This window comes from Coffea eugenioides, chromosome 2 (genome assembly GCF_003713205.1).
Source record: "Coffea eugenioides isolate CCC68of chromosome 2, Ceug_1.0, whole genome shotgun sequence".
NCBI lineage: Eukaryota > Viridiplantae > Streptophyta > Magnoliopsida > Gentianales > Rubiaceae > Coffea > Coffea eugenioides.
In genome coordinates, this window is record NC_040036.1 from 15,067,960 (window position 1) to 15,091,904 (window position 23,945).

General features: G+C 37.0%; 1 protein-coding gene across 2 annotated transcripts; it reads right to left on the minus strand.

Annotated features, from left to right (window-relative positions):
• Positions 1 to 4,968: 4,968 nt before the first annotated feature.
• On the minus strand, positions 4,969 to 23,527 carry LOC113760620 (probable LRR receptor-like serine/threonine-protein kinase At3g47570). 2 transcript variants are annotated; one of them, XM_027303272.1, is made up of 5 exons: positions 22,355 to 23,527; positions 19,672 to 21,675; positions 11,123 to 11,213; positions 5,224 to 5,493; positions 4,969 to 5,149 (listed from the first exon to the last, which is right to left on the minus strand). In XM_027303272.1, the coding sequence occupies exons 1-4, from the start codon at positions 23,412 to 23,414 to the stop codon at positions 5,226 to 5,228; spliced, it is 3,423 nt and encodes a 1,140-aa protein (XP_027159073.1). In that variant the 5' UTR covers positions 23,415 to 23,527; the 3' UTR covers positions 4,969 to 5,149; positions 5,224 to 5,225. The 2 variants fall into 2 exon arrangements, with proteins under 2 accessions (XP_027159073.1, XP_027159074.1); XM_027303273.1 differs by lacking the exons at positions 4,969 to 5,149; positions 5,224 to 5,493; positions 11,123 to 11,213 and adding exons at positions 18,853 to 19,109; positions 19,184 to 19,544.
• Between the last annotated feature and the right edge of the window lie 418 nt (positions 23,528 to 23,945).

A 23,945-nucleotide genomic window follows, 5' to 3' on the forward strand; every position in this document is an offset into this window, starting at 1 on the left:
CATTGCAGACAGTGCCATAGTCGTCAAGGTGGTGAGGTGACTACAAATACAAAAGGGTACTTTGCAGGTGATAACATTCACATTTACTGATACAAATTTATCTCTTTTTTTTTGTTCCCACTCTTTCAAATATAGTCCAATGAGAAGCAAATTGAAGGTGTGAGTAAAAAATCTTTGCTTCCTATCTTTTAACTTCATTTGATGACATGTAGAAGTATGTTGAAGGGGAAAAATCTTTGAGTTTTCACAAAATTAACAAAAGAAAACAAGAAAGAAGAAAATTCTTGTCATCACAAGATGACTTGAAATAAAGCAAGAGATGCAGACACTTATGCAAACTACAAATGAGTTGCTCTATGCTCTCTTATTTTGGAAAATAAGTCGATCTCGGATCTTAAATAGGAAGTATGGATTAAATGATCTTCATATATATCTTATAGATTTTCACGAGAAAATTTCCGACCAATTGTAATTTCAATTATTTGAGATAATTTGTACAAAAGGAAGACCAATTATTAATAGAGCTGCTATATTAAAATGCAATAATACTTTATCCAAAGTCTTTACTTTTTATACACTTGTTTTACGTTGTCCAAACTTAACGATAAATTTAACGGAATCCGATAAGTTTAACGGACGACATCGTTATTTTCATTAAATTTAACGAATTCTGTTAGTTTACAATTTCATTCAAAACATGAGATATTATTTTATATATTTTGAAACCACGAGAGATTTTTCTGTATATTAGGTATATTACAGAGGGCTTTTGTACTTTTAACCCTTTTTCTAACCCGTACTGATTCTTTGGCAAATTTTTTCTACCCGTCGAGAACCAAGATTTCGCAAAAGGTTATAATAGTTCCCAAACCAGCATATCATAGAAAAATGAAAGAAAAAAGCAGTGCAATCCGCTTACAGTGTATGTCGATACTACATTATCAGAAGCCTACACACACATACATATATACATCTTAAAGAAAAATCTATCTATCCAGCTCTTAAACTATTCTCATTGCCCATTTATAGCCCCTTAATAATACATTGTCGCAAACAAGTCCCTTAAAACAAAGTTGGTGCTAACGGAACGAGGGGTAATATTGATCAAACACAAGAATTTCTTAACAGTTTTTTGACAAAATTGTCCGTCCGACCATTGAACTATTTTTTTGCACTCTTTTGGCCCCTCAATAATGCACTGTTGCAACCAAACCCTTCAAAAAAAAGTGTCACATTGAAGGACTTACGTCAAATTTAGCTGTTAGTATTTACGAAATAAGGGGTAAAATTGACCAAGACATCAAGAGAAATGTTCTAAAAGGCGTCACAGATGAAATTGCCTCATTATTTCATCAAAGCCCAATGAAGGTTAAGAAAAATGTCAAGAAGAAAAACATTAAGAAATTTTCTTGTTTGGTCAATTTTACCCCTCATTCTGTCAACACTAACGGCTAAATTTGATGTAAATACTTAAACATGACACTTTTTTTTTTGTTGAGGGGCTTGTTTACGACAATGTATTGTTGAGCAGTTAAATGAACATAATAGGAATAGTTTAGGGTCGGGCAGATAATTTCCTTGATACCTACTTGTGTTTGGTCAATTTTACACCTCATTCTGTTGGCACTAATGGCTACATTTAACGTAACCCCTTAAACGTGACACTCTTTCTTATTATTTTATTTTATGCACTTTACTTGCTAAATGGCTCACACTTGAAGCTACCTGCCCATCCCAAGTCACTCGAATCTCCCATAGCATGAGGAGCTGTAGGGATACAATATGTTGAACACACCAAAGCTACTCTCCTGTACGTTCAAATGTGATATTTATCATAAGAAAAGACAAATGATATGTTTACTCCAAAAAAAAAAAAAAACCTCCGTGCACTCTACCCTTCTTTTTTTACTTAATGAAATAATATAAAAATCTATCAAATATTCATGGAGACAGCATTACCCTTCTATGTATTCGCCAGTAACTTTGTCTCTTCAATTCGCTTAGTTTTTCCTACTCTAAAATGAGGTTTAAATTGTTATACAACTAAGAAAATTTCTGATACTTTATAGACAAAATCACCTAATTGTGTTTACTATATTTTCTAAAATAGTAATATCCGGGAAAAAAAGTTTTTTGGTGGTTTTTTTTTGTTGGGGGGGGGGGGGGGGGGAGGGGGTGGTTGTAGTGGGGATACCTTATCCCAGTTCTATTGGAGTCCAAGTCTTCTTTGAAAATGAAATATGAAATTTTTCTCAGCCACAATATCAGATCATAATGTGGTTGATGGCAAGTTAGCAACATTTAATTTTTCTGGGCCTTATTTGAAGGGCTTTTCCTATATAGCAATCTGTCAACTGTTTGTGCTCTTCATATCAGTTGGGGTGTTCAACAGAACCGCATATATGGTTAATTAACAAATCTTTATTGATCTTGATTGAAACAGTTGAGTAAGACGAACAAAAATTTGGTGCCATCAAAACCTTTCAAACCGAACAATCGTTCAACTAAGTAGAAAATGCATCCATCATAAGAGGAAAAAAATGAAAAAAAAAAAGAGAGAAAGATCCCTATACATACATGAGCAGATATCGCACGAGGTTTGTTTCGATAGTATTTGTAATGTTCTAAGCCCACAAGCTGCCCCAAATAACTTTTGAGTTAAAATCATGAATTCAAAATGATTATTTCAAATTATTAATAATCCGATGGCCCGATAGTTATATACCATTTCTTTCCTCTTTCATTTTCGGATGTGGGATACTTCACCTATCATTGACAGGAGTCACAGGACTGATGGTTGATTGAAGGGTTGATGATCAAGACTCGGTGAACCATTAAATGCTTACGAGAATAACTCCATGAAAGAGTAGTGTATAAAATTAGTCGTTTCCAGCCAGTTTATTTGGTGAGGTTGTTAATGCTTTCGTTTTCAACATTAAGAAATTTGAAGGCTGCATTTATATTTTGTAAATGCAGACTTCTGTCATAAAGACTTTTCCACGAGATGATCAGGACTTCCAATCTACAATCAAAAAGCTCATTTGAATGACTATTTTTTAGAGTTTTTATAGAAAAAAGTATTGTAGCTTGATTTCTGGGACAATTCAGAGCGACTTGATTCCGGGGCAATGTCTCGATATGGAACAAAAGGCCAAGAACACAAATAGTTAACTAACCAACAAATAGCAGAGTAAGAGCGTTGAAGAAATCAGCAAACGATTACACAATGGACAACGCTGATCAGCAATGACGCCCCACCTTATCAACCTGTCTTTAGTATCCAATCGATATTTCTACACATAACTCATATGATAAAGGCAGGTCATAACAATTTCATGGCTGGCTTAACAAAAGGAAACAAAAAAAAACGCACAATCTCATTCCTTTCTTCTTCGCATTGGCAGTTTAATTCCATTGAACTTCACTAAAAATTGAAGAGGACTTGGTCTGTAAAATACTACCAAACTGCCTCACTATAGTACGGCCATATTTCAGCAACAGAGGTCCATGAGGGTACCATTAATTTTTGAACCATATAAAAGCGGAATCTCCATTGCCAATCACTGACACGATATAATCTGGTGTTAAATGTGTCTTAGTTTCACCATTTTTTCTCCAAAATCAAGAATAGTCAATAGGACTAGATATTGCCAGGCCAGAGTTATGTCACTCAAGTTTTAGAAGTTTGATGGGAAGTTGAATCCTCACGTAGAAACTCAGCGTATACCCTTTTAGTGTTAATTAAATTTTTTATGATACGAGGAACACATTGCAGAACCATCCTTAATCAACCAATGCATTTTTTGAGTGTGTTTGTTTGTTTTTTTTTTCACTGATTCTGACGAAGGTTTCAAAAACCTCACTCGTTGAAAATCTTTTAAAAATTATCCTTTCTCGTTGAAAATCTTTTAAAAATTATCTAATCCATTTAACTCGAAAATGTTGAGTATCTAATCCTTTTATCCCAAATGGTATGCCATATGGAATTGCAATTAATATGTTACTGAATGCTCTGGTAAGTAATATAGTGAAACTGTTTTGGCATCCATATAGACAATTCCTATGGACTCTTTTCTTTTCTTTTATTTATGCCCTTGTGACTGCTATCCATCTTAGTTCTACACAATCATGACTCTTTTCTTTATGCCCACCTTGAGTAAATTCAAAAACTTTTTTGGTCTTCAAGTATACTGAGCGTAGCCCTACACATTGATGCCAATTTCACAAGTTGGTTGCGATTGTTAGGAGACAAACTCAACTAGTTAAGGCCCAACCTTCCTAGCTACAATTTTTTTTTTTTTTTTTGGGTAGCGACATAGGTTTAATCATATTGTAGTAGGACTTTTTTGTAGTAGGACTAATATCCCTTTGCAGGTTATGCAAAGATTAAAAAATCCCCAAATAATCTCCCTATACTTTAGACTAATCTGGAATTTGGATGGAACCGTTTGTCTAAATGAAAGTTTGTGAAATTTCAATATTTCCCTATTTAATTATATTATCATTTTTATATTTAAAATTTTTATTTTTCCTATTTGCGTTTTTTTTTTCTTGTTTCCCCTTTTCTTCTTCCACCATCATCACCAGACCCAAACTTTTCCTATCTCTGTCGTCTCTCAAGCTATCACCATGGTCCGCCGCTCCTTCACAAACTCCTCCCATCACCACCACTACTGCGACCTTTTAATTGAAAAGCAAATCAAGACAAGACCCAAGATTTTGCTTTCTAAATCCTCTTAGAGCTTCCGTATCTATAGACGAATATACCACTATCATCACCCAAAATCGAAAGACGCCGTGAATGTACAATAAATCTCCAGCACCCCAAGAAATTCACATTCCACCCACTTTAGTACTAGTGGTGCCACTGCCAATTCAAGGTTCATCATTGTCATCATCATTCTTGGTCGCAGAAGATTAATGCACAAGCAAAGGAAAAAAGGAAGAAACAGGTTTAAGCGTGCAAAATATAAAACTCTAATAAAGATTTTCATGAAACAGAACTATGCAAATGCAGTTTTTCCTCAGGATTCCTTTCAAATGACAACTTAGAAAATGAACTTAAAACAAATAGATTATTGATATATCAGCATACTTAAGGTGGATAATATAACTCATTTTGCTTCATGTTTCAAATCTTGGCATCATCCTGCAACAAAAGACATTGGAAAGATTATTTGAGTGGAGCAAACTTGATCAGTAGGATTAAGTAAAAGAACGTACTTTCATGCCGAGATATTCGGAAAATACTCAATTTGACGTTTTATCTTTTGAAGTGTTGCCACAACATCCTTCATATTAGTCCGATCTCGCGGGCACTTAGCACAGCAACTCAAAGCCAATTTGAAGATCACTGAAATACACTCCAATTTCTCATTGAAATGCTCATCTTGCCGCCCAAGTAAGTTTGCATCTATAACCTGAGTGGTTGCATTAGGCAGAGATTCTTCAATCCAACTCTTCAGGCTCAAATCATCTTCGAACATTTCATCACTAGGCTGTTGAATTCAAAGTCTTGAATTCTTCAAGCCTTAATTGTTGACCTTTCTAAGGCCAACAATTGTTGAATTTGGTGGCCTAATGTCTATCCCACATCATTGGGATTATTGGAAGAACCTTAGCTTGAGAGCTATAAATAGCTCTCAAGTCCTTCAATTAAATGTACCAAAAGAAAAAGAAAACAAAAGAATTACACCAAAAAGGATTTTGTAATTCTTTTGTAAGTCTTTCTTCTCCCAAAAATTTATAAAAGTGGGCTGCTTGAGTGGTGCTCGGAGAGTAGGCAAAATTGGCCGAACTCCGTTATCAATTTTTCGGGTGCGTTCTTTCCTTATCTCTTTTATTTGTTCCGCATTTATTTATTAGTTTCTTTTCTATTGTAGTATAGTATTCAATATATTTGTCTATATTTATCGGGTATATTTGTAGTGTTTTATACGGTTCATTTGGGTGTATTTTTCTTATTCGTGTGTACGTATTATTTATGTATACATGGGTATAGTTGTGATAATACACCGTGCACGTAAGTTCTGTCTAGGAGACTGGGTTTTAAGTGGGACCGCTTGTGACCCCTCCAGCCTTTCCTGGGAATTTACTTGGAATGGTAATTCTGTCTAAGGAGATTGTTTCGACGATCTTTCCTGGGAATTATTGAATCGGTTTAATCACTAGTTGTATTTTTGAGTGGGAAATTACCCGATTTCCCCAACAAGTGGTATCAGAGCCGAAGGTTCGTCCTTTGGCTTGTCTGTAGTTTGTTATATTGAATACTATCATTTGAGTCTGTAATGGCATCTGACAATTCCACGTCAAGAATTGTATCTGGGGCATCGGCTTCCTCGTCCACATGGTCGAGAATTCCAATGTCAAGCTTAAAGGTGGCGGTGGAGACATTTGACGGTACTGGCCATTTCGGCATATGGCAAGGCGAAGTCATGGACTCCCTTTTCCAACAGGGTCTTGACATTGCCATTGAAGAAAAGAAACCAGATGACATAGAAGAGAAGGAGTGGAGTACCATAAATCGGTTGGCATGCGGAACTATTCGATCGTGTTTGTCCAAAGAGCAAAAATATACTTTCAAGAACGAGACTTCTGCATGGAAATTGTGGAGGGCATTGGAGGGGAAATTTCTGAAGAAGAGTGGTCAGAATAAACTCCTAATGAAGAAAAGATTGTTCCGTTTCGATTACCAACCAGGTACTACTATGAATGAACACATCACTATGTTTAATCAATTAGTAGCAGACCTGTTTAATTTAGATGTAAATTTTGAAGATGAAGATTTGGCTTTGATGTTGTTATCATCCCTTCCTGATGAATTTGAACATTTGGAAACTACGTTACTTCATGGGAAGGAAAATGTGTCTTTAGATGCTGTATGTTCTGCTTTGTATAGTCGTGAATTGAGAAAGCAGGATAAAATGAAAAAGAAAGTAGCTGCAGCAGATGAAGCGTTAGTGGCAAGAGGTCGTCAACAAAGCCAATCAAAGGGGAGAAGAGGAAGGTCCAAATCGAAAAGCAGAGTTGCCAAAGATGAGTGTGCTTTCTGTCGTGAGAAAGGGCACTGGAAGAAAGACTGTCCAAAGTTGAAGAAAAAAGGGAAAGCTCCGCAAGACGTAAATATTGCAGAATGCAAAAGTGATGCGGAATCAGATTTCTCTTTGGCTGTATCACCTTTAACATCCCATCCAGATGAATGGATTTTGGATTCAGCTTGTACCTACCATATGACTCCCATGCGGGAGTGGTTCTTTGAATTTGAAGAATTTGAAGGTGGAGTTGTGTACATGGGAAATGACAATCCATGTAAAACAGTTGGGATAGGTTCAATCAAGCTGCGTAATCATGATGGATCCACCAGAATCCTGAAAGATGTTCGGTACGTGCCGAATTTGAAAAGGAATCTCATCTCCTTGGGACTCTTGGAGTCAAAAGGCTTGGAAGTGAAGATGCGAGATGGAATTCTTAAAGTAACTTCGGGAGCACTTGTGATGTTGAAAGGTGTGAGAAAGAATAATCTGTATTACTACCAAGGTAGTACAGTTGTTGGGACAGCAGCAGCAGCAACATCTTCCAGTAGCAAGAAGGATGCGGAAGCAACAAAGTTGTGGCACATGCGATTGGGACATGCTGGTGAAAAATCCTTGCAAAATCTTGCCAAACAAGAATTATTGAAAGGTACGAAAGTTTGCAAATTAGAATTTTGTGAGCATTGCGTTCTGGGAAAACAAAGAAAAGTGAAATTTGGCACTGGTATCCATAATACCAAGGGTATTTTGGATTATGTGCACTCAGATGTGTGGGGACCTGCCAAGACTCCATCCCTTGGTGGCAGGTATTATTTTGTCACTTTTATTGATGATTTTTCCAGAAGAGTTTGGGTGTTTACTATGAAGAGTAAGGATGAGGTGCTAGAGATTTTCCTTAAATGGAAAGTTCAGGTTGAAAACCAGACGGGAAGAAAGATCAAGATTCTCCGAACAGACAACGGTGGAGAATATAAGAGTGATCCCTTCCAGAAGATATGCCAAGAATGTGGCATAGTTCGACACTTCACAGTTAGAAAAACACCGCAGCAGAATGGGGTGTCAGAACGTATGAACAAGACACTAGTGGAGAAAGTACGTTGCATGCTGTCTAATGCTGGGTTAGGCAGAAAGTTTTGGGCTGAGGCTGTGACATACGCTCAACATCTCGTCAATCGCTTGCCATCATCTGCAATCGGTGGCAAGACTCCATTAGAGGTATGGTCTGGAAAACCTGCAACAGATTATGATTCTTTGCGTATTTTTGGTTCTACTGCATATTATCATGTAAACGAATCAAAGTTGGATCCACGTGCAAAGAAAGCTCTCTTTATGGGCTTTAATGCTGGAGTTAAGGGATACCGTTTGTGGTGTCTAGAAGCAAAGAAGACCATTATCAGCAGGGATGTTACCTTTGATGAAACTGCCATCTTGAATAAGGTAACACAAGATGGAACCAGTGGTACTCCGCAACAGGTGGAGTGTACGCCGAAGCAGGTGGAGTTTGAGCAGATAATGGTGAGCCCAACAAACAGCACCTTCAGTGACTCTCATGACCAGATGAGGAAAGAGGTTTCAACCCAAGAACCTCAACAGCAGCAAGAGTCAATTGCCGTCAATAGGGCAAGACGAGAAATTCATAAACCTGCTCGTTTTGTTGACATGGTGGCCTATGCACTTCCAGTTGTTGATGATGTTCCATCCACATTTTCTGAAGCAGTTCGAAGTACAGAAGATGGTAGATGGAAAGATGCTATGGAAGAAGAGATGCAATCTCTTCAGAAGAACAATACGTGGAAGTTGACACAACTACCGAAGGGCAAGAAGGCAATTGGATGTAAATGGATATTTGCAAAGAAAGAAGGATTTCCTGACAAGATTGATGTTCGCTACAAGGCAAGATTGGTGGCTAAGGGCTACGCTCAGAAGGAGGGAGTTGATTATAATGAGGTATTTTCTCCAGTTGTTAAACATTCCTCTATTAGAATTTTGTTGGCCTTGGTAGCGCAGTTGAATTTGGAGCTAGCTCAACTTGATGTGAAGACCGCGTTCCTTCACGGTGACTTGAAGGAGGAAATCTATATGACTCAGCCAGATGGATTCAAAGTTGCTGGTAAAGAAAATTGGGTTTGTAAGCTGAGCAAATCGTTGTACGGATTGAAACAATCACCGAGACAATGGTACAAACGATTTGACCAGTTCATGATGGGTCAGAAGTACACAAGAAGCAAATACGATCACTGTGTGTATTTGCGCAAGCTACGAGATGATTCCTACATCTACTTACTCTTGTACGTTGATGATATGCTGATAGCATCAAAGAGCCAAGTTGAAATTGATAAATTGAAGGCTCAGTTGAGTAAAGAGTTCGAGATGAAGGATTTGGGAGAAGCCAAGAAGATTCTCGGCATGGAGATAAGTAGGGATAGAACGAGAGACAAGCTTTGTCTGACACAGAAGCAGTATTTGAAGAAAGTACTACAACGTTTTGGCATGAATGAAAATTCAAAACCTGTAAGTACTCCGCTTGCTCCTCATTTGAAACTTAATAGCCTATTATCTCCAAAGTCGGATGAAGAGCGAGCATATATGGCGAAAGTCCCATATGCTAATGCAGTTGGTAGCTTGATGTATGCAATGGTGTGTACGAGACCCGACATTTCACAGGCAGTTAGTGTGGTAAGCAGGTTTATGCATGATCCAGGCAAGGGTCATTGGCAAGCTGTGAAATGGATTCTACGGTATATCCAAAATACCGTAGATGTTGGATTAGTATTTGAGCAGGATAAATCACTTGGTCAATGTGTAGTTGGATATTGTGATTCTGACTATGCAGGTGATTTGGATAAGCGACGTTCTACGACTGGCTACTTGTTCACATTTGCCAAGGCGCCAGTTAGTTGGAAGTCTACTTTGCAGTCAACGGTGGCTTTGTCAACAACGGAGGCAGAGTACATGGCGATTACAGAAGCTGTGAAGGAGGCAATTTGGCTTCAAGGATTGCTTGAAGACTTGGGAGTTGGTAAAAAACACATTGACGTGTTTTGTGACAGTCAGAGTGCTATTCACTTAGCAAAGAACCAGGTCTTGCACGCAAGAACGAAGCACATTGATGTTCGCTATCACTATGTGCGGGAAATTCTCGAAGAAGAGGAGATTATTCTCCAGAAGATTCGGACTACGGAGAATCCTGCAGATATGCTGACCAAGGTGGTAACAAGGTCCAAATTTGAACATTGTTTAAACTTGGTCAATATCTTGCACATTTGAGTTGGCGCCTGACGGCGCAAATTTGGAAGCGCCACAAGGACCGTTTGATTTTTTGTTTGAGGGAGAAGATTTGTATTTTTTGGGTGGGATTAGAAATTATGCCAAGGTGGAGATTTGTTGAATTCAAAGTCTTGAATTCTTCAAGCCTTAATTGTTGACCTTTCTAAGGCCAACAATTGTTGAATTTGGTGGCCTAATGTCTATCCCACATCGGTGGGATTATTGGAAGAACCTTAGCTTGAGAGCTATAAATAGCTCTCAAGTCCTTCCAATTAAATTGTACCAAAAGGAAAAGAAAACAAAAGAATTACACCAAAAAGGATTTTGTAATTCTTTGTATTCTTTCTTCTCTCCCAAAATTTATAAAAGCGGGTCGCTTGAGTGGTGCTCGGAGAGTAGGCAAAATTGGCCGAACTCCGTTATCAATTTTCGGGTGCGTTCTTTCCTTATCTCTTTTATTTGTTCCGCATTTATTTATTAGTTTCTTTTCTATTGTAGTATAGTATTCAATATATTTGTCTATATTTGTCGGGTATATTTGTAGTATATTATACGGTTCATTTGGGTGTATTTTTCTTATTCGTGTGTACGTATTATTTATGTATACACGGGTATATTGTGATAATACACCGTGCACGTAAGTTCTGTCTAGGAGACTGGGTTTTAAGTGGGACCGCTTGTGACCCCTCCAGCCTTTCCTGGGAATTTACTTGGAATGGTAATTCTGTCTAAGGAAATTGTTTCGACGATCTTTCCTGGGAATTACTGAATCGATTTAATCACTAGTTGTATTTTTGAGTGGGAAATTACCCGATTTCCCCAACATAGGCTTCATTCTTGAAAATGTTTCCATCAAAACTATGCCAAAACTATACACATCAACCCTTGTTGACACCTGCCCTTCAAGTCCATACTCTGTGATATGAAAGGCAATCCATCACGCTTAAAGTGAGAAAAATAGAAAACTTGGAAGATTGACATATAATTCATGAAAAAAATAGATAAAAAAAGCAACTAAAAAGAAGTCAAATATGCCAAACCCGGTGCCAAGTATCCAAGCGTTGCAAGTGTGTTGGTATGCAGAACACTATTTTCTTCATCCAAAAACTTTGTCATGCCAAAATCACTTACATGAGCAACCATATTTTCGTCGAGCAATATGTTGCTAGGTTTCAGATCAGAGTGAACCACTGGTGCTGTATAACCAAAATGGAGATATTCCAATGCAGAAGCAACATCCATCATTATGCTTATCCTTTGCAGGAGATCCAGCCAACGGTTGTGGGAGTATAACCATTTCTCAAGGCTCCCATTAGACATATAATCAAGCACCAAGGCTTTAAAGTCCAAGTTAGAGCAGCTACCAATCACTTTGGTTAGGTTTCTATGGCGAAGGTTGCGTAGAACTTCACACTCTGTATCAAAACTCCCGGAAGTGACTTCTGCTAGTAAAGTGAAAACTTTCACAGCTACAACTGTCCCATCCGTCAAAATACCCTTATATACAGATCCAGAACTCCCTTTGCCAAGTAAATTGCTTTCATCATAACCATTGGTTGCTTGCAAAAGTTCATAGTATGAAATCATTTTTGGCAATCCCATGGGCAACAAATCAGTATTTCTTGAAGCCTCATCCTTCCTTTGGCATCTTAAAAGTAAAATTGCAGCAGTTGTAAGAGCAATTATTGTTGCTGCAATACCTGATAGAATGCCTAGCATGTGGAATACTTTCTTTTGACTCGATTTGTGAATCCGAGGAGAACGACATGGAGGAACATGAAATCTCTGAGCGCCACACAAGTCATCATTAGACATGAATGATTCATATGTGAAGTTCTCGAAAGGACCACTAGAGGGAATTTCTCCTCTTAAGTGGTTGAAAGAAAGATTAATGTAATTGAGATATAAAAGTGTCTCCAAGGACTTTGGTATTGGACCTGATAGATTATTATTGGATAGATCCAAAAATTCCAAGCTTAACATCTGACTGAGAGAGTCTGGAACAGGTCCCTGAAGTTTATTTTGTGCTAATGAAAGCGTTGCTAAACTTTGCAAGCCGCCTAAGGAACTTGGAATATTCCCATTAAGGCGATTTCCAGACAAATCTAATAGTGTTACTACCTTTAAATTTCCAGTTTCATAAGGTAGTGAGCCACTCAATGAATTATATGACAGGTTCAACTTCAAGAGATCAGTGAGATTCCACAAGCTAGCAGGTATGCTTGAGTCTAATAAGTTCCCGGCAAAGTCAATTTCTCTCAGGGAACTAATATTATTTAAGCATGATGGTATTGACCCACGAAACTGGCTTTGCCCCAGATAGATTCGGTACAATCTCTTTAACTTGCAAATGGAATCTGGAATTGAACCACTTAATTGATTAGCACTCAAATTCAAACCTTGAAGATTTTGCAAGTATTCCATTGTGCTCGGAATGGGCCCACTCAGGTGATTTCCTCCTAGATCCAAAATCATTAGGCTGCTCAAATTCCCAATTCCATCGGGAATGCTTCCCTTGATTCCGCAACCATATGCATAGAATCCCTCCATAGAAGTTGAGAGATTCCCAACTGACATCGGAAGAAAACCGTACAGCGGATTTTCAGCAAAAGCTAAATGTTTCAGATATTTACAATTTGTTAAGTAACTGATAAAGCTCAATTCTCTCGATGAAGGTTCAGTTGTCAAATGGTTTTCCTTGAGATCCAAAATTCTTAGAAGTATTAGGTTTCCAAGAGAGTTTGGAATTGGTCCGCTGAATCTATTTCCCATCAACTCTAAAATAGTCAGCTTAGACGCATTTGAGATTGAGGCTGGTATTACTCCATCAAACTCATTCGACAAGAGATAAAGCCCTTCAAGATTGATCAATCCATAACCCGTGGATGACGGAAGCCTTCCAGAAAGCGTATTGTTCGATAGGTCCAGTGCTCGCAGTGTCGAGATGTTGAATATTTGGGCTGGTATAGATCCAGTTAGGCTATTGGAGTCCAAAACAAGTTCTTCAAGGTGCTTTAGGTTGCCAAGCTCTTGTGGAATAGTACCTAGAGAGTTACCACGTTTATAAATGTCAGTGCATGCTACGGATTAATTTACTCGTGTTAGAATGTTTTAAAGAATTTACTTAAAACCATCTTGCTTTTTTTTTGGATAAAATACTTTCACAACAATCAAGAGATATTTAAGTCAATAGGCTTTGAAGACAATAGAAAGGCAAATTTGCATATATAATCAACATTGAATTGTTTTTTCTTTCAGATAAATGCATATATTTTTGCAGATTAATATGCTTAATAATTACAAACATGATAAAATCTAGAAAAAAAACCATATAAAAAGATTCAAGCTTATATATATATATATATATATAAATATATAACTTAACACAAATTAAAAAAAAAAAAAAGAAAGGGAAGCCGAAGCTTTGGTAGTTTATTAATCTGGAAATGTTATACTACCACATATGTTTAATAAGAAAATTCCTTGTATTCTTCTTTACTACCACATATGTATTTTTTCAGGTTTGATAAGTAATTACCTTTATGTTATTCTATAATTTGTGTACCTCCGGATTTCCTTCATACAAGCCTTCAAATTACTAATCAATATACTACTTAATTGTTTGAGAATATATAACTAGCAATATGTAGCTCTTTTTTCCTAATTTCAGCTAAAATGCAAAAAGAGTTGGGCTATTACCAGCAAAAGTAATAATCTCCAATGACGAAATATTGAGCACCCCCAATGGCAAAGGACAGGAAATCTGATTGTTAATTGTTGATGTTCACTATCTTCAATTTGTTTAGATTCCGAATCTCTATTAGAATTGTCCCTCGTAGAGAATTGATGTTTCTAGCTTTGGTCACATGAGATTTTACATTCAAGCACCCAGTAATTAATTAGCTTTGAAATAAAATGCCTCTTTACATTTAGTCAAAATTCCCTAAATGACAATTAAAACTAGGCTAGCCTTTTAAATTATTAATCAATAGTTTTACATTTGATTGTCAGGTAAATACGGCAAATAGTTATATGCTAAAATTCAAGATGTACCAATCAAATTGTTCCCGCCAAGATATAGTTTCACTAGCGCCGTCAAGTTCCCAAATCCTTCCGGTATCACTGCGCTTAAATTGTTGCCACCCAAAATCAGTACCTGAAGCTTCGAACACTCCGACAACGATGGTGGTATCACACCACTTAATTTGTTGCGGCCAAGGTCAAGCCATGTGAGTCCATGAAGACGGGGACATATGCTGTAGGGAAGACTGCCAGATAAGCTATTATTTTGAAGAGCAATAACTTCCAGTGAGGAAATATTGAACATCCCCAGTGGCAGAAAACCGGAAAGCTGATTATAGACCAGGACTATTTGCTTCAACTTGTTTAAATTCCCAATCTCCATTGGTATTGCTCCTTGTAGAGAATTATACTGCAGATTTAATGTCTCTAGCTTTGACATGTTGGAGATAGAAGGTGGGATAAAGCCTGTAAAGCTATTGTTCTTTAGAGAAAAGTGTTGGAGTTGTTGGAAGGAACCAACCCAAGAGGGAATATTTCCGCTAAGCATGTTAATGCCTAAACTAAGGACTCGTAACCTGGACAGACGAATCAATTCATTGATTCTTCTTTAGAAAACAAGTGTTAAACAAAACCAGAACCAGAAGTACAATGGTTAACGTGTATTCTGGGCTATAGAATGCTTTCTTTCCACATGATTGGTACATTGTCTTCCCATTTAACCCAGAAACGAGTTACACACTTTTGTATTTTACATTTATCCTCCCAATCAAGTCAGAAAAAATTAAAGCCGATTTTGACTGATCTTAGATGTATACCTATACAACTGTATAGCTTAAACTTCATCATTCTGCTCAATCCCCATATTCATTGTAAGCAGTACCGTAGTCAAGAATTTGCGGTGCTGAGGTGAGGTGACCACAAATACAAAAGGATACTTTGCTGGTGTTAACATTCGCAGTTAGGGTTGCAACCAAAAAATATTTTTTTTTTGGGGTCCTCTCAGTGTTATAAGAAGCTAATTGAATAGTGAATAAAAAGAATCTTTGCTTGCTATCTTTTAACTGCATTTGATGACATGCGAAAGTATGTTGAAGGGAAAACATGTTTTAAGTGTACGCAAAAGTTACAGAAATAATAATAATGATAATATTAATAATAATTTTGTCATCACAAGATCAGTTCAAATAAGATAAGAGTTATCGATCACTTGTATAAACTACAAATCAATTGCTATCGGATATGGGAAAATAGTTCTATCTCAGACTATTCTGGAAAATTGGCTTCTTTGTATTATAGATGCTCTAAATTTTAACCAAAAGGAAAGCATAAATCATTGTACTTTTAGTTATTTGAGATAATTTATACGAAATTCTTAATAGAACTGAGAGAGATTTAAAATGCAATATATAGTTTATCCAAGACCAGTTAAAGATGAACGATAAACGAACTCAGCTACCCCTTTTCTCTTATAAATGCAGCTTCGACCAAAAATTTCTTATTATTTATTTAATGCACTTTACATATTATAGACTTTATAGTAATATTTTATATCCAATTTACATTTTGTATGCTAAATAGCTCACACTTGAAGCTACCTACCCATCCCAAGTCACTTGAATCTCCCACAGCATGAAGAGCTGTAGGGAAACAATATGTTGAACACACCAAAGCTACTCTCCTGTACGTTCAAATGTGATATTTGTCATAAGAAAAGACAAATGATATTTTAACTCCAAAAAAAAAAAAAAAAAACTCCATGCACTCTACCCTTCTTTTTTTAATTACTTAATGAAATAATATAAAAACCTATCAAATATTCTAGGAGACAGCATTACCCCTCTATGTATTCGCTAGTAACTTTGTCTCTCCAATTCGCTTAGTTTTTCCTACTCTAAAATGAGGTTTAATTGTTATACAACTAATAATAAAGAAAATTTCTGATCCTTTATATACAAAATCACCTAATTGAGTTTACTATATTTTTCTAAAATAGTAAAATCTGGGAAAAAAATGTTTTTTGGGTGTTTTTTTGGTGGTTGGGGGGGGGGGGGGGTTGGCGGTTATATTGGGGATACCTTTTCCCAACTCTATTGGAGTCCAAGTCTTCTTTGAAAATGAAATATGAAAATTTTTCTCAGATCATAATGTGGTTGATGGCAAGTTAGCAACATTTAATTTTTCTCGGCCTTATTTGAAGGGCTTTTCCTATGTAGCAATCTGCCGACAGTCTATGTCGATATGTATTATAAAGTCAACTGTTTGTGCTCTTCATAAACTAGTCGTTATTGAATTATACCGATATCAGTTGGGCTGTTCAACAGAACCGCATATATGGTGATCAAAGACTCGAATTCGGTGAACCATTAAGGGTCTGTTTGGTTGGAAGTAAAATGTTTTCCTTGGGAAAATATTTTCCGTGGAAGTAATTTTCCATGAAAATCATTTCCCTTTCATCATTTTCAGGTGTTTGGTTAGTTTATTGAAAATATTTTCTTACTTCATTTTTCTGGTGTTTGTTTAACTTTTGAAATATTTTCACTTTTATATCTATCTTTACTTTCTACACATTATAACTACATACTTCTTCCCATGCAAAATAAGAAAATTTATCTCATTGTTTAACTTTAAAAAATTTTGGAGAAAGGTATATATGAATAAAAAATATCTCCTTAAGCAAATAAATAAATTGTTGGCCATTTAGTGTCAAATATCAATCACATGCAATGCTTATTGTGACATATATCTTGCACTCTCACTGCTGAAAGTTTCTCTAGAAAAGAATGTCCCTATTATACATAATTAATTACTAGCATAGGATGAGCAGGATGAGATTTTTTTTTATTTTGAATATACTAGGGGGAGGGTTGGGTGGTACGGGGGAGGGAGTGTAAGGAAGAGGTCTTGGGTTCGAGTCTTCCTGTTTACACTAAAAAAAAAAAGAACATACTGCAAGATAATTTCAGTAAGTTTGGAACATACTACAGGCAAGATGCGTGCATTTCGGAAAACAACTTCAGGAAGTTGGGAAGGGAAGTTGTTTTCCATAAGATGAGTGAAAATATTTTACATAGGAAAATGTTTTCAGTAACTTTTGTACAACCAAACACGGGAAATTAGGAAAATATTTTCCTGGAAAACATTTTCACCCGAAACAAACGGACCCTAAATGCTTACGAGAATAACTCCATGAAAGAGTAGTGTATAAAATTGGTCGTTTCCAGCCAGTTTATTTGGTGAGGTTGTTAATGCTTTCGTTTTCAACATTAAGAAATTTGAAGGCTGCATTTATATTTTGTAAATGCAGACTTCTGTCATAAAGACTTTTCCACAAGATGATCAGGACTTCCAATCTACAATCAAAAAGCCTGTTTGAATTGCTATTTTTTAGAGTTTTTATAGAAAAAAGTACTATAGCAATCTGATGTACGTAAGAATAAAAATGTGATTGAAAAATGTGTTCATGAAAAACATAAAAAAAATTTTTAAAACAAAAATGGCAGTCCAAACAAGGCTTCAGGGTCTGTTTGGTGCAACATAAAATGCTTTTTTACCTCGCAAATATTTAAATGCTGGTTGTTTTCCGGGATATTAATTGCTCTCCGCCTTGGTTTGCGGGGTGTTTGTACCTATACTATAAATTAGGTTGGGTTACAAATGTGGCTTCAAGCCATTCCAACAATTCAAAATAAAAAATCATTATAAATGACTAGTAGCATTTTTCACTCCTAACCGAAATTCCTGTTTAGACACAATGCATTTCAAACTTTTAGATTTTGATCTCGCTTGCCTAGGACCAAAAAGTAAACAGCGTACATGCCACTGTAACTGTTTTAACACCAAGCATATCAGGGAATCTTACTATTTTTGCATCCACTAATTATTGTTTCAAACAATATGCTTTCGATCTGGTTTCGCTAAGTGCTATCTTGTTGAGTAAGGCCATGGACTTTTCTTGCTACTAGAGTGGATATGAACTGTGTAGTTAATAAAAGAATTAAGATTCGAAATCTACTTTTCAAGGAGTGGTATTCCGGAACGATCAACTTTTTGTATTGTGACTCTTATCTCAATTAACCATAACTACATGGAGAAAAGGGTGAAGAAAATTCAAGTTTTCCTTTTCTTCTCCTTCTACGATCAATTTTGCAATTGTTTTGACGTGTATTTTGGGCATCCAGGTCCAAGAAGACCAAGAAGAAGACTACTAGAAAAGTGTATCAAATTGGCCTTACCGGACCATAGCTTAGAGTATAAAAGTGTATCATAGATTTAACTTCGGCCTTGACAGTGACAAAGAATATACTAGGCCAAACTGTGAGCTTCTATAATTGAAAGGATTCGAGCTTTCCAGAGTCCTATTAGAAAAGGTTAAATGATTTCTTGCTTTGGTTGGTGTGATTAATGAACCCCTAACAGATTACGCATTTCATCAATAACGATTGTGTGATAATGGGTGCAACCCAAAGTGGAATGAATTAACAAACGGGACGCTAACTAGTTATTCAACAGGCGAAATTTGGGAAGGATGCTATTTGAAGGACAGAATTGATAAAGATTGTCATGAAACAGAACCATGCAAATGCAGTTTTTCCTCTGGTTGCCTTTCAAATGACAGCTAAGAAAATGAACTTAAAATTGGGCACATACAAATAGATTGACAGAACAAGATTTTTAGAGACTAGAAAAAAAAAAACTTTGGCAGCTCAATAATATATTATTGATATATCAGCAAACTTAAGGTGGATAATATAACTTATTTTGCTTGCTGTTTCAAATCTTGGCATCATCCTGCAACAAAAGACATTGGAAAGATTATTTGAGTGGAACAAACTTGATCAGTTGGATTAAGTAAAAGAACGTACTTTCATGCCGAGATATTCGGAAAAGACTCAAGTTGACGTTTTATCTTTTGAAGTGCCGCCACAACATCCTTCATATTAGTCCGATCTCGCGGGCATTCAACACAGCAACTCAAAGCCAATTTGAAGATCATTGAAATACACTCCAATTTCTGATTGAAATGCTTATCTTGTTGCCTGAGTAAGTTGCCATCTATAACCTGAACTGTTGCATTAGGTAGAGATTCTTCTATCCATTTCTTCAGGCTCAAATCATCTTTGAACATTTCATCACTAGGCTTCATTCTTGAAAAGGTTTCCATCAAAACTATACCAAAACTAAACACATCAACTCTCGTTGACACCTGCCCTTCAAGTCCATACTCTGTGATATGAAAGGCAATACATCACGCTTAAAGTGAAAAAAACAGAAAACTTGGAAGATTGACATACAATTCATGAAAAAAAAACAGATAAAAAAAGCAACTAAAAAGAAGTCAAATATGCAAAACCTGGTGCCAAGTATCCAAGCGTTGCAAGTGTCTTGGTATGCAGGACACTACTTTCTTCATCCAAAAACTTTGCCATACCAAAATCACTCACATGAGCAACCATGCTTTCATCGAGTAATATGTTGCTAGGTTTCAGATCGCAGTGAACCACTGGTGTTGTATAACCAAAATGGAGATATTCCAATGCGGAAGCAACATCCATCATTATGCTTATCCTTTGCAGCAGATCCAGGCAATGGTTGTGAGAGTACAACCATTTCTCAAGGCTCCCATTGGACTTATAATCAAGCACCAAGGCTTTGAAGTCCAGGTTAGAGCAACTACCAATCACCTTGGTTAGGTTTCTGTGGCGAAGGTTGCGTAGAACTTCACACTCTGTATCAAAACTCCCGGAAGTGACTTCTGCTAGTAAAGTGAAAACTTTCACAGCTACAACTGTCCCATCCGTCAAAGTACCCTTATATACAGATCCAAAACTCCCTTTGCCAAGTAAATTGCTTTCATCATAACCATTGGTCGCTTGCACAAGTTCATAGTATGAAATCATTTTTGGCAATCCCACGGGCAACAAATTAGTGTTTCTTGAAATCCCATCCTTTCTTCGGCATCTTAAAAGTAAAATTGCAGCAGTTGTAAGAGCAATTATTGTTGCTGCAATACCTGATAGAATGCCTAGCATATGAAATACTTTCTTCTGACTCGATTTGTGAATCCGAGGAGAAGGACATGGAGGAACATGAAACCTCTGAGCGCCACACAAGTCATCATTAGACATGAATGATTCATATGTGAAGTTCTCGAAAGGACCACTAGAGGGAATTTCTCCTCTTAAGCGGTTGAAAGAAAGATTAATGTGTTTGAGATCTAAAAGTGTCTCCAAGGACTTTGGTATTGGACCTGATAGATTATTATTGGATAGATCCAAAAATTGTAAGCTTAACACGTGACTGAGAGAGTCTGGAATAGGTCCCTGAAGTTTATTTTGTGCTAATGAAAGCGTTGCTAAACTTTGCAAGTCTCCTAAGGAACTTGGAATATTCCCATTAAGCTGATTTCCTGACAAATCTAATAGCGTTACTACCTTCAGATTTCCAGTTTCATAAGGTAGTGAGCCACTCAAGGAATTATATGACAGGTTCAACTTCAAGAGATCAGTGAGGTTCCACAAGCTACCAGGTATGCTTGAGTCTAATAAGTTCCCGGCAAAGTCAATTTCTCTCAGGGAACTAATATTATTTAAGCATGATGGCATTGACCCACGAAACTGGTTTTGCCACAGTTCAATTTGGTACAATCTCTTTAAGCTGCAAATGCAATCTGGAATTGAACCACTTAATTGATTAGCACCCAAATCCAAAACTTGAAGATTTTGCAAGGATTTCATTATGCTCGGAACGGGCCCACTCAGGTGATTTCCATCTAGATTCAAAATCATTAGGCTGCTCAAATTCCCAATTGCATCGGGAATGCTTCCCTTGATTCCGCAACCATCTGCATAGAATCTCTCCATAGAAGTTGAGAGATTCCCAACTGATATCGGAAGAAAACCGTGCAGCGGATTTCCACCAAAAGCTAATATTTCCAGATACTTGCAATTTGTTAAGTAACTAATAAAGCTCAATTCTCTCGATGAAGGTTCAGTTGTCAAATGATTATCATCGAGAAGCAAATCTCTTAGAAGTCTTAGGTTTCCAAGAGACTTTGGAACTGGACCGCTGAATCTATTTCCACTCAATTCTAAAATAGTCAGCTTAGACGTATTTGAGATTGAGGCTGGTATTACTCCCTCAAACTCATTCCAAGGGAGATCAAGCCATTCAAGGTTGATCAATCCATGACCCATGGATGATGGAAGCCTTCCCGAAAGCGTATTATTCGGTAGGAACAGTACTTGCAGTGTCGAGATGTTGAATATTTGGGCTGGTATGGATCCAGTTAGGCTATTGAAGCCCAAAACAAGTTCTTCAAGATGCCTTAGGTTGCCAAGCTCTTGCGGAATACGACCTAGTGGGTTACCACGATTAATATGCTTAATAATTACAAACCATATAAAAAGATTCAAGCTTAAGCCTAAGCTTTGGTAGTTTGCTGAGGTGATTGTGTGATTCATATTTTGATTATTACGTCTGGAAATGTTATACGGTCTTTTTTACTACCACATAAGTTTAATAAGAAAATTCTTTGTATTCTTCTTTAGTTACCGAAAGTGTTACCAACTATTTTTCCAGGTTTGATAAGTAATTACCTTTATGTTATTCTATAATTTGTGTGCCTCCGGATTTCTTTCATACAAGCCTTCAAATTACTATTCAATATATTATTTAATTGTTTGAGAATATATAACTAGTAATATTTAGCTCTTTTTTTTCTAATTTCAGCTAAAATGCAAAAAGAGTTGAGCTATTACCAGCAAATGACGAAAGGGCAGGAAATCTGATTGTTAATTGTTGATGTTCACTATCTTCCATTTGTTTAGATTCCGAATCTCTATTAGAATTGTCCCTCGTAGAGAATTGATGTTTCTAGCTTTGGTGACATGAGATTAATTAGCTTTGAAATATTTATTCTAAGATGTAAAACAAGGTTACATTAGTCAAATTTCCCTAAATGACAGGTAAATACGGCAAATAGTTATATGCACAATTATCTGATATCTGCTAAAATTCAAGAGCTAGGATGGTACCAATCAAATTGTTCCAGCTAAGATATAGTTGCTTGAGCGCCGTCAAGTTCCCAAATCCTTCCGGTATCACTCCACTTAAATTGTTGCTGCTAAGAAATAGTTCCACTAGCGCCGTCAAGTTCCCAAATCCTTCCGGTATCACTCCAATCAAATTGTTCCTGGCAAGACGTAGGTCCACTAGCGCCGTCAAGTTCCCAAATCCTTCCGGTATCACTCCGCTTAAATGGTTGCCATCCAACCTCAGTACCTGAAGCTTCGAACATTCCGACAACGATGGTGGTATCGCACCACTTAATTTGTTGAGGCCAAGGTCAAGCCATGTGAGTCCTTGAAGACGGGGACATATGCTGGATGGAAGACTGCCAGATAAGCTATTATTTTGAAGAGCAATAGCTTCCAGCGAGGAAATATTGAACATCCCCAGTGGCAAAGAACCGGCAAGCTGATTATAGTCCAGGGCAATTCGCTTCAACTTTTTTAATTTCCCAATCTCCATTGGTATTGCTCCTTGAAGAGAATTAACCTGCAGAATTAATGTCTCTAGCTTTGACATGTTGGAGATAGAAGGTGGGATAAAGCCTGTAAAGCTATTGTTCTTTAGAGAAAAGTGTCGGAGTTGTTGAAAGGAACCAACCCAAGAGGGAATATTTCCACTAAGCATGTTAATGCCTAAACTAAGGACTCGTAACCTGGACAGACGAATCAATTCATGGGGAAGTTCTCCGTAAAAGTTGTTCCTGCTCATATCGAGGGACATGAGAAAGGAGAGATTGCCCAGTTGTGGAGGAATGGTGCCGGTAAGGCCCAAGTTGGAGATATTCAAGGCAGTGACTCTACGGTGGCGAGAGCCGCAAGTGACTCCTCTCCAGTCACAAACTGAGGAAGTAGCCGACCAGTTGCTTGCCAAGAATTCGTGAGGATCCCCAGTGATTTTGGCTTTCAATGAGAGAAGGGCTGATTGATCAGAAGTAATGTTGGGGGCGGCCATGGCTAAGCAAGATAAGAGAGAACCTAGCAAGAAGAGTCCAGGGGGAAAATACAAGTGAGATAATTTCTTCATGATTATAAGTTTGTAAAAAAATGAATAGTCACATGAATTTGGCTAGATACGCAAATGTAACCAATTTAAACATGTTTTCATCATTGTAATAAAATAGTTAGTCTTCATAAACATCTAGCATCACAAGTTTGCAATTTCAAGTTTTGGTGCCCCTTAACCCCTTGTTAAGTAGAATTAACAAGTTGTACTTCTTGACCAACTGGACCTTACGGTTATTTGGATGGATATACGGACCTAACGACGTTACTTCTTGACCGACGAATTATTCTCAATCTATGTAGATTCGACCCTTCTCATCGTTATATGTAAAATTTATACTTTATTTGAATAGGTATCTATTATAGTACAAACTCAACACCGGTCAAGAACAACCGTTAATACACCAATTTTTGTGGCTATATTGAGCACTCGCTCTCAACTCACTTTAGGTCGCAATCGCTTTCTCAACTTCTTCATCTGTTTTTTCTTCCAAGACTTTTTTACAAGTCTTCAACGTGTATTATGGGCTAACGGGCTAAGACAACCAAGACG